General features: G+C 60.3%; 1 protein-coding gene across 1 annotated transcript; it reads left to right on the top strand.

The window, feature by feature from the left end:
• The first annotated feature begins 7,355 nt into the window (after positions 1-7,355).
• On the top strand, positions 7,356-9,074 carry FOXD3 (forkhead box D3). The gene has a single exon (XM_070591892.1). The coding sequence runs from the start codon at positions 7,482-7,484 to the stop codon at positions 8,922-8,924; it is 1,443 nt and encodes a 480-aa protein (XP_070447993.1). The 5' UTR covers positions 7,356-7,481; the 3' UTR covers positions 8,925-9,074.
• Positions 9,075-10,337: the final 1,263 nt, after the last annotated feature.

Below are 10,337 nucleotides of genomic sequence, written 5' to 3'. Positions count from 1 at the left end.
CTTGTGGAAGTTACAATCTACGGGTGGAGCCTCCCTTCTCACCTACCCGTGGTTCCAGTGCTCAGCCCCTGAGGAACTAATAGGATAAACAAGGTGAGAAAAGTAGCTGGTCTACCAGCCACTCTCTTCAACAGACTCTCGCTATCAGCCTCTTCCCTAGGATCTTTTCCCTTTTTGCCAGCTTCCTTTTAAATTTCTCCCATGAGTTAGTCAAAGCACTTCCATGTAAAGGGGTCATACTGGACCTAGACAAAACTTCTAAGCAAGGTTCTATTTTTATGCTGTACCTTCTTCCTTCCAATGCTCATCTGTTTCCTTGCCACACTCTTGTCCCCACTGCCCTTGAGGCCAAGCCCCTCTGGCCATCTAGAAGCAGAGGAGGCATCTGAGGGCTACTTCCTTCCCCCAAGTATGGCAGGTTCTCATTACCTCCCCCTCATCTTCCCCTAATAGCCCAGAGTCAGAGCTGGCCCCTCAGTGTTATCTCCCCTCCTGGGACGCTTCGCCTCCTCACCTTCCCCGCAGCGACAAAGCTCCGTGTTCCTCTACCACGGAACTTAGCACCCACCCCGGAACCCTGAGTTTAACGCTTCCTTTCCTCCCTAGCACTTTGGAGAGTCTAGAACTGTTCAACAAAGTATCACTAAAGGAATAAATGAGTAAATGAAAATATACACCTATACTTACATATCCTCTCTCCCTGAATTTGGCTGAGTATGACTTCCACCCCTCTCCCACACGTTGTAGGGAGAGCTACAAAAAGCGGCAGCCAGAAATGCTCACTTTGGACCCCAGGTTAGGAAAGGCCTTTCTTTAAAAGTGTTGGAAAGAGAAGAACTTAAAATTAAAAAGTGTCCTTCAATATCCCAGGTCACGTCCCATCTGTATGTGTGGCATGTGTACGTGGCTTTTGCATTGTTTGTAAATTTAGTTTGACCTTCTGAGTGAATAAAGTGTGTATTACTATGTGTTGTCCAAGTGGGTCCCTTCCCCAGGATGTGGCTGAGCCAATGGCATGGTCTCGAGATTTTGCCCAGGGAAGACTGGGCAGGACAGGAGAGCTAATATACTACTCAAATGTCAGTACCCCGTTAGGTGTGTTCGGGAGTAAGGACGAGAGGGTATTCCTGCATGAACACAAAAAGCACAAACTTTCCGAAGGGCGGAGTTCTAAGAGGTCTGCAGGTCATCTGGATGCTCTGGGTCATGCATAAGGAGGAAATGGACCCAGTCCTCCCCGCGGAGAAGCCTTCCCTTGGGGCGGCATCCTCCGCCGTGCTCCCCTCCCCCACCGGGCCGCCCCCCGCGCGTGCAGGGCGGAGGGCTCTCCCGGAGCCAGCCCTGGGCCTCGCCTCGCCCCCGCCGAGCCCCGGGGATGGCAGAGATTCTTCGGCAGGGGTTTTCCAGTCGGCCCCTGCGGGACTGCCCTAAGGCAGGGCGGGCGGGCCCGAGCTGCCATGTAGAGAATTCGATGTCCGAGCGACCTCCTCGGAGGAGGGGACCGAGTTAAATATAACCGCGCGAATGGAATGGCGCTAAAAATAAGGCAACAGCTGGCGCGTGCACAGCCCAGTCCCGGGAAGGGCGGGGGCCGAGCGGTCCCGGCAGGACCGGGAGGCAGGAGCGTCCGCGGCCTGGCCCGGGGGCCTGCGAGCGGGGCCGGGACTGGACGCGGGGGCGCTGGGCGGCCCTGGGGGCGACTTTACGGAGGAGCCAGCCCCGGGGGAAGCTGCCTGGACGTGCCCAGGTGGGAGGGCTGGCCCGAGCCCGCAGGGGGAGCGAGCGCGGAGGCAGGCCGAGCCCTCGAGGGGGCCGCGATGGGCGCCCCGCTCCCCCAGCCCCTTCCCGCGCCCTCGCGCCCAGCGCCCCGACTCTCGCGCTGGGGATTGAAACGTTCCCCAAACGGGCTATTTATTTGCTCCCAATAAATCGATCGGCAGTGATTAAGAAATCGATGGGGCCTGGGTGGGCGAGCCGCGCGCGGCAGGAAAGGCGCCTCCACCCTGCGCCCTGCGCCCGCGGGGAGGCCGGCGGCGGCACGGGCCTTGGGGCGGAGGGAGGCGTGTCCGCCGGCCACGCCCGAGGACTCGCCACCTGGGCGCGCGGGCCCGGCCGGCCGCGTTCCCCCGGGCGGCGAGGGGCGTCCGCCGCCTGCCTTCCCGGCCCTCGCCTTCCTCTGGGGCGCGCGGGGAGCCGTGGCCGCCGCGCCGCGCCCCGGCTTTTGTTGCTGCTCGGCGGGCTGAATGGGGGTTTTGTAAAGCGGGACAGATAAAAATGAGCAGCATCATATTGTTTGACAGAATGAGCCCATATGATGAAGTGTCGGCTCCGAAGGGGGTGAAAATGGTGAATTCCTAAAAACCCGGCCCTCGGCTCCTCGGCGAGCTGCCGGTAGCCTGGAGGGACCCAGCGGACAGCGGGTCCGGCCGCGTCGCACCAAACCGTGTCGGGAAGGCTCGAGCTTTTCATGCCAAGTCATTTTTAAGGCCCGATCCTGCCCAGGACCTTTCTCCTCGCGGATGAAAAGAACAATTTTCGAGAGAAAGGCTCGTTTTGATTAAATCTGACATGCTGCTGATAACTCCATGCTAATGTGAAATAATTAACATAATAGCCATAATTAAAAGCACGCTAACAATGCCATAAATTTATCACACAATTTTACTAGCTTTCTGCCCCTAACTGCTCTCTCATCGTTAATTAAACGTGTTGCCTTTTACAGAATGGATGTTTATACATTTCCAATATAAATAAATTCGAAACCATCCTCTCTCTCTGTCTCTCTCTCTCCTCCTTTCCCTTTGGTCTCTCGCCATTTACAGGCGCTTCTTGGCATGAGCCCTGAGTGGTGGACACCTTGAAAATAAATGAAGTTTTGAGATGCAAATCCAAACAAGAACATTAAATTAGCTCCCTTTTTTCTTTCACCCCGAGATATCTGGAGACGTATACAAGGGTGGTGGGAAGTGAACTGAAAATCCCACCTACTTGGGAAAAGAAAGAATCTGGGTGGGTTAGGAAGCCGGGTATCATCTCGGCCCTTCCCACCTCCTTCGGTGGCGGCCAGCCAGGCCGAGGCTGATAATAGTTTAACAGATCTATGAAGAATTTCAAGAAGGAGCCGACTTTGGTTCTTGGGGGGTTGGAGGAGGAGGGGTGTATTCCACCTGGACTCCACCCACGTTTTGTTTCCTCTGCAACAGAGAGACGCGGCTGCTCTCGGTGGGGGACGCGCCCCTCACTGCGCAGAACCTGCGGTCCCATCTCCCCGGATTGTAAGAAAAGCGCACCCGCACGCGGGCATGGTGCTCCTGTCTCACATCGGGCCAACGGTTTACTCGAGCCATTGGCACAGTCTCTGACTTAAAGGAGGAGAAAGCGGGTACCTGGGTTCGCTCGGGCCTGAGGAGGGGGAGGTGGGCCACTCTGGCCTCCCGCACGCTCACCGCGCCCCTCCTCCTGTGTTGACCACTTAAGAACCCAAATTGAGTCGTAATTAATTTCCCCTTCTCCGTCATAAATTGTTCCATCCACTTTTCCCCTCCATCTCACCTCCCAGAACGCACACACTAAATCTCCCCTCCCCCGAGACGTCTCAATTTCCTTCCTATCGATCCGGACTCCACTTTCCTTGATTCCTGTTGCTGGAACCTCGGTCCCCTCCACCACCGGCAAGCCGCGTCCCCGACGGCCCTGTCCTGGTGGCTTCCCCAGCTGGGTACCACGGACTTTGCCCGCCCCAGGAGAAACGGAGGGAGCCTCATGCCATTCTCCTTTGGCTGAAACGTTTCAAACATTTGAACAGGTGAGACAGCTGGCTGCCATCTTCTTCAAACCCCTCCTGGGAAGTTGGCTTGTTGTGACCCTAGTAGCCACTCTCGCACTAATTGTGTGTGTGTGTGTGTGCTCGTTCCCCCTTTCTCTATCTCCTCCAGTAACCCTCTGCGACTCAGATAATATTTATCCACATCCCCCCTCCCCATATTTCCATTCCCTCAATCGCGTTTTTCTTCCCCCACTAATGTGTCACTTTCTGTATCTGTCTCGCTTCGTCCATCTCTCTCCGCCCTAAAGTTTGGCGGTTACTGACGACTTGTGGGCTTTTAGAAGCAAACTGCAACCACGCGGTAAACACGATTTTCTTAGCCGGAATCTGGTCGGCCCAGGGCAGGAGGGTCCCTGGCCCGCGTCTGCTCGGGCCCTTCCGCCCGGGGCGCCCCGCGGCGAGGACAGCGGGACCCTTCCTGCCTCCCACCTGGGCCGCCGCTCGCCTCCTTCCCGCCCCGGGAGCTGCGCTGGGGCCGCTGTCTGCCCGGAAGGAGGGAACGGCCGCGGGTCCCCAGCAGAACGGTCGCGGGAACTCCGCCGCCTCCGCTGGAAGTCGATACTAAGCGGTTGGGCCGGCGCGGGCGCGGGACGTCGGGGCGGCAGCCAGCGGGTCCTGCACGTCTCATCATTTAGCTAATCGAGTCGAAAAGTTTCTGTAAGGGCCAGACCCGGCATCAGATGGTAACACTGATTGAACAAGAGATTAGCACAATAGATCTCTAACCGAGGGGAAGCTTGCTTTTCACGCTACGCGCCGTAATTAATGGTATGAATCAATTAATTTGACTTTTATTGTGTCGAAGGAAAAAAGCGCAACAAATGGAACTGGCGGCTGGGAGTTGTTCACCACCACCCCCCCTTTCCCCCAGGGAGGTTCCAATGAGACACCGGGGAGTGGATGGATGAAGCCAGGTCTTGGCCGAGGAAGGGTGAGCGCAGGGGCCGGCCGCGCCGAGGGAGTCGGAGAGCCAGCCCCGCGGGCGGCGGAATCGAAATCAGGCTCGTTTGGAGGCTACTTCAAGAAGACCGCGCAGGACTGCCCCCCGGGGCCGCCACCCTCCCGCGCGCGCACACGTGCACGCGTCCACGCAGGCCCGGCCTCCTAGGCCGCGGTGGGCCTCGTGCTGCGGCCCGCGCCTGCCTCCGGGCTGAACAACCGAAGCTGAGCAAAGGAAATTCAGAATTTGTCAATTTCGGTTGGTTTGTTTTGTCCTTCCGACCTTCCTTTTGTATAATTACTGGATTCCTCGCACAGTTGCAGCCGCGGCCTCGGCAGCCGGGGGGCGATGGGCAGCCAGCTCGCCGCTCCAGTCGGTTTCGCGGGAGGCTGTGTAGACGGCGATGGCAGCGGTTCGGAGCCCGCGGGCCACAAAGCGGTGCAGCTGCGGGAATCAACCCAGATGCATTTAGGGTCAGGTGCAACCGGGGGATCATTCAGATACAGAAAATCCTTGGAGTTTCGCCGGCATCTCTGGATGGAGTAACTGCCCCCACCCTCCCCCCTTCCTCAACCAGGAACCTCTTGCGAAGTGGGGATCCATCCAATGGGCTAGTGTTATATCCTGGAAATTATCTAATGGAGATGAAAGTCAATCCGTGGGTCTCACTGCCTATAAGGAAGTAAGTTTTCGGGTTTTTTTTTTTTTTTTTTGGTGTGTGTAGGCCAAGGAAAGAGGGTGTCGTAGGTGAGAGAGACACAGACTGAGGGAACCAGAGGCACCACTGTCCACGAGCATTTACACCAGTTTCCTAGTGTCGTCTTGCGTACCCCACTATTTTCTCTCGGACCGCCCCCGTTGTGCTCCGTCCTCTGGTGAGGCTGGCATCGCCTCCCTGCCCTCAGCGGACAGGCTGGGCTTCGGCTCCAGGAGCCCGCCGCACCCGCAGGCGCTGGCGGCTCGCTCGGAGGCGGCCTAAAGACGCGGGAGGAAAGAGGTGGCGCATCGCGGACTCACCGGGTCAGGAGCGCTATGCGGAGGTGCGAGGTCCGTGCGGCCCAGCACTGCCGCCTCGCACCCAGGGGCTGTTTGCGGTCCCCTCTCCCAAACTCGCTTAAATCCCCACGGTCCTTCCTACCATCACTGACCTCCCTTGCCAAGGAGACTCGGTGTGCACGGGCCGCGTCCTCGCCGCCGCCTCCACGCGCTCTGCTGCCGGCTTCCGCGGAGTTCAGTCCGGGAGGGTTTCTGTAAACCTTAAGAGGACAGAATCCACTCAGTGCGCAGCCACTGAGAGCCCGGCCCGCGGCGAGCCCCAGGCCGCCCCCGCTCCCAGGAGGTCGCTCCGCCGGCGCCCGGCGTGGTCCCGCCGGCCCGGTCCAGGCGCGGCGCCCGCCCTCGAGGCCCGGAGCCCCGTCCCGGCCCCGCTCCACTTACCCAGGCCGCTCCACTCCCGGCTCCTTCCCCAGCGCCTCATTTCCGACTTTTTCACATGCTAAGTCGTTTAACAACTCCGAGCAGCTAGTTACGGCTTCTGTATTTATAGGTTCCCTGTTATTTTACGTCGTTTTTATTTCTCTCGGCAACTATTCTAATAGATTAATCAATAGCCATTTTCTGACCTTCGGGAACCCCAGCTGAGGCTGTGGAGGCCGCGCGAAAAATACACAGATATAAAAACCCGCCCCATCGAGCCGGGAAAGCCGAGGCAGGACCGGGGGCTGGGTCTCGGGGTGGGAGGTGGGGGGGGGGGAGAGGAGCGGCGCCCTCAGTGGGGTCTCCGCCGAGGAAGCACGGAGGCAGGAGGGGGTCTGAAGTCTAACCAGCGAGACGGAGCCGGGCGCGCAGCCCGGACTCTCTAGAGCTACAAAGAATCAAAAGCAACAGAACAGAGACTACTAAGTTTTTCTTTTTTAAAAAATGGGATGGGAGTCTCGTCCCACGTCGCCCAGTCCCTGTCTAAGGAGTGCTGGCAGGGGGCGGGGGCGGGGGGACGGGGAGGGCCGCGGGGTCCGGCCGGCGCTCCGGGGCCCACGCCCGCGCGCCCGCCCCCAGGCCCCCTCGACCCCCGCGCCCGCTGCAGCCGAGGCTCGGGGCCCGGGCAGGCAGGGCGCCCTCGGGGCCCGCGCGATGCTGGCGCACGACGCGGCGCCGAGTTGCGCGTCCCTCGTCCCTTTGTTGACAATTCCCCGAACCAACTTGAGTTTGGCCGGCTCCGCGGCGACCCTGACGTCACGCGCGGTCACGTGGCCCCGCCTCCCGCTGGATCTTTAAGTAGAAAGTAATCTATCAGGCCAGTCCTTAAAACGGGACTTTCGACTACCGGGGCTTCGGCGGCCCCGACCCCCTCCCCCCGTCGCCCCGGCGTCCCGCGCCCGCCTGCGCCGCGGCTGCTCCCCGCGCCCGGGCCGGAGGCCGAGGACGGCGGGCGAGCGAGGGGCGCGGCCGGAGCGCCCGGTGCCGAGGCCGGGGCAGCAGCGTCGGCGGAGCGCGGCGGCGGGGGGCGGACGGCAGCGCCCGCGCCGCGCGATGCCGGGCCGCCGCGCGTGAGCCGAGCCGGCAGGGCCCCGGGCCGCCCGCGCCCCCGCCCCTCTCCCGTGCCCCGTCCTTCGGGGGCGCCCCGGCCCCCTTCCCCCGAGCTCGGCGGCAGCCCCGGACGACCCCCGCCGCCCGCCGCGCCCTCCCCGCCGCCGCCGCCACCCACCCCGAGGAGGGATGACCCTCTCCGGCGGCGGCAGCGCCAGCGACATGTCCGGCCAGACCGTGCTGACGGCCGAGGACGTGGACATCGACGTGGTGGGCGAGGGCGACGACGGGCTGGAGGAGAAGGACAGCGACGCGGGCTGCGACAGCCCCCCGGGCCCGCCGGAGCTGCGCCTGGACGAGGCGGACGAGGTGACGCCGGCGGCGCCCCGCCACGGGCAGCCTCAGCCGCCGCACCAGCAGCCCCTGGCGTTGCCCAAGGAGGCGGCTGGCGCCGGGGCCGGGCCGGGGGGCGAGGCGGGCGCGTCCGAGGCCGACGGCGGCAAGGGCGGCGCGGGCGGCGAGGAGGGCGGCGGGAGCGGCGGCGGGCCCGGCGCGGGCAGCGGCGCGGCGGGCGGCCTGGCCCCGAGCAAGCCCAAGAACAGCCTGGTGAAGCCGCCCTACTCGTACATCGCGCTCATCACCATGGCCATCCTGCAGAGCCCGCAGAAGAAGCTGACCCTGAGCGGCATCTGCGAGTTCATCAGCAACCGCTTCCCCTACTACCGGGAGAAGTTCCCCGCCTGGCAGAACAGCATCCGCCACAACCTCTCGCTCAACGACTGCTTCGTCAAGATCCCCCGCGAGCCGGGCAACCCGGGCAAGGGCAACTACTGGACCCTGGACCCGCAGTCCGAGGACATGTTCGACAACGGCAGCTTCCTGCGGCGCCGGAAGCGCTTCAAGCGCCACCAGCAGGAGCACCTGCGCGAGCAGACGGCGCTCATGATGCAGAGCTTCGGCGCCTACAGCCTGGCGGCGGCGGCGGGCGCCGCGGGGCCCTACGGCCGCCCCTACGGCCTGCACCCCGCGGCCGCGGCCGGCGCCTACTCGCACCCGGCGGCCGCGGCGGCGGCGGCGGCGGCGGCGGCGCTGCAGTACCCGTACGCGCTGCCGCCCGTGGCGCCCGTGCTGCCGCCCGCCGTGCCGCTGCTGCCCTCGGGCGAGCTGGGCCGCAAGGCGGCCGCCTTCGGCTCGCAGCTCGGGCCCGGCCTGCAGCTGCAGCTCAACAGCCTGGGCGCCGCCGCGGCCGCCGCGGGCACGCCGGGCGCGGCGGGCAGCACGGCGGCGCTCATCAAGTCGGAGCCGAGCGCGCGGCCGTCGTTCAGCATCGAGAACATCATCGGCGGCGGCCCCGCGGCGCCCGGGGGCTCGGCGGCGGGCACCGGGGGCGCCGGGGTGACTGGGGGCGGCGCGGGCGGCGGCGGCGGCGCGGCGCAGTCCTTCCTGCGGCCGCCCGGGACCGTGCAGTCGGCGGCGCTCATGGCCACGCACCAGCCGCTGTCGCTGAGCCGGACGACGGCCACCATCGCGCCCATCCTGAGCGTGCCGCTCTCGGGACAGTTCCTGCAGCCCGCAGCCTCGGCCGCCGCCGCCGCCGCCGCGGCCGCGCAAGCCAAGTGGCCGGCGCAATAGGGGCGCGCGGGTGGCCGGGACGCAGGGCCGGGGGCGGCGCGGGCGGGCTGCGAACCCGGGCTGCGCGCCCCGCGGGGGTCCCTGCGGCCCTGCCCTCTCCCGGACGCTCTGCCTCTCCTCCGTTTCCTCCCCCGACCCTCGACCCCGACCTCGGGCGGCCCCCAGCCCCTGGCGCCCCTCGGCTGGCGGGGTCCGCTCGCGCCGCGCGCCCGCCGGAGTAGCTCTCAGCACAGGTAAAGCCGAGAACGGAATTTCCCAAAATCGTGCCCCGACGGCGCCCGCTCTCGGTCCCGTGGGGATGGGAGGGAGACGCTTTGTACATATTTGTATAAAAATCACTGACTTTCCTTTTGGGGTTTTTATTTTTTTAAGAAAAAATAAATTCAGTAGATTTAGAGCTCTGAACTTTCATTTTTTTTGAAGGTTCACTCTCCGCAGTTTTATGTGAGGAAAAAGAAAATGTATAGAGACGTTGGGAGATTTTAAATATAAAAAAATTTTCAAAAGGCGAAAAGTGTCATTCTATTATAAAAGTCTGTTTATATATGAATGAATATATATGGTATTCTAAATGTTATTCCATCGTGTTGTACACAACTTTGTAAATAAATTTTTAAAATGCTCAGCCTAGTGTTTTATTTAGGTGTCCGAGGTAAATGACAAGATTTTTAAGTGGCGTTTGCATCTTCTCTTCCCCAGAAATTCGGGAGTTTGGAAGAATGGCCTCTTCAAACTTTGCTAATTTGTAATTTGAGTGTAAGAAAAATTTAATTGGGAAAGGAAAGAATATGCCTAATTTAAATCGTATTCTTTTCCACATAAAATCAAGATATGGGTGATGATCTCATGTCAATATATTAAATCTAAATGACCAGATATTTCTGGAGATAAAATGAGCTGCCATTTAAAAAACCAACCTACGTCTAAACAACAGCACAAGGTTTTAATTTTTTTTAAACGCCAGACTTCTGTCTTTCACAAGGAAGGCTTCTCGAATAAGAGTTCTTGGTCATTTCAATTATCCTTTCAAAAGAATGTAAATTCCAAACATATCCCTCATTTTAGCATTTAAATCTTAGGTTTTTGAAATTAGTTCTCATTCCTTCAGTGGAAGTAGTAAATAAACCTACTTGATGTTTTTAAATGTATGTGATGGCATTTTAAATTTTGCAGTGCAATTGTATTATTTCTATTAACTCGGTAGATAATACATAGTTGTTTTATTCTTTCACAATATTTTCAAATAAGATGCCACTTTTCTATGGCAATAATCAATCCACAGCATAATTTCGATTTCTGAAGGATTCCTGTGGACGCCTCCTCTCCCTCCAACCGAAAGCCTTTCTGGAGGCCAAGGAGTAGCGGCCTTAATACCTTTTTAAGACCAGGTGCACATCACTCCCTTTTTAAAAA

This window comes from Equus przewalskii, chromosome 24 (assembly GCF_037783145.1).
Source record: "Equus przewalskii isolate Varuska chromosome 24, EquPr2, whole genome shotgun sequence".
Taxonomy (NCBI): Eukaryota; Metazoa; Chordata; class Mammalia; order Perissodactyla; family Equidae; genus Equus; species Equus przewalskii.
This window is presented reverse-complemented; position numbering and strand designations above follow the sequence as displayed.

Bases quoted from the DNA above. Each gene is read 5' to 3' on its own strand.
- FOXD3 (XM_070591892.1), top strand. From the start codon at position 7,482: ATGACCCTCTCCGGCGGCGGCAGCGCCAGCGACATGTCCGGCCAGACC.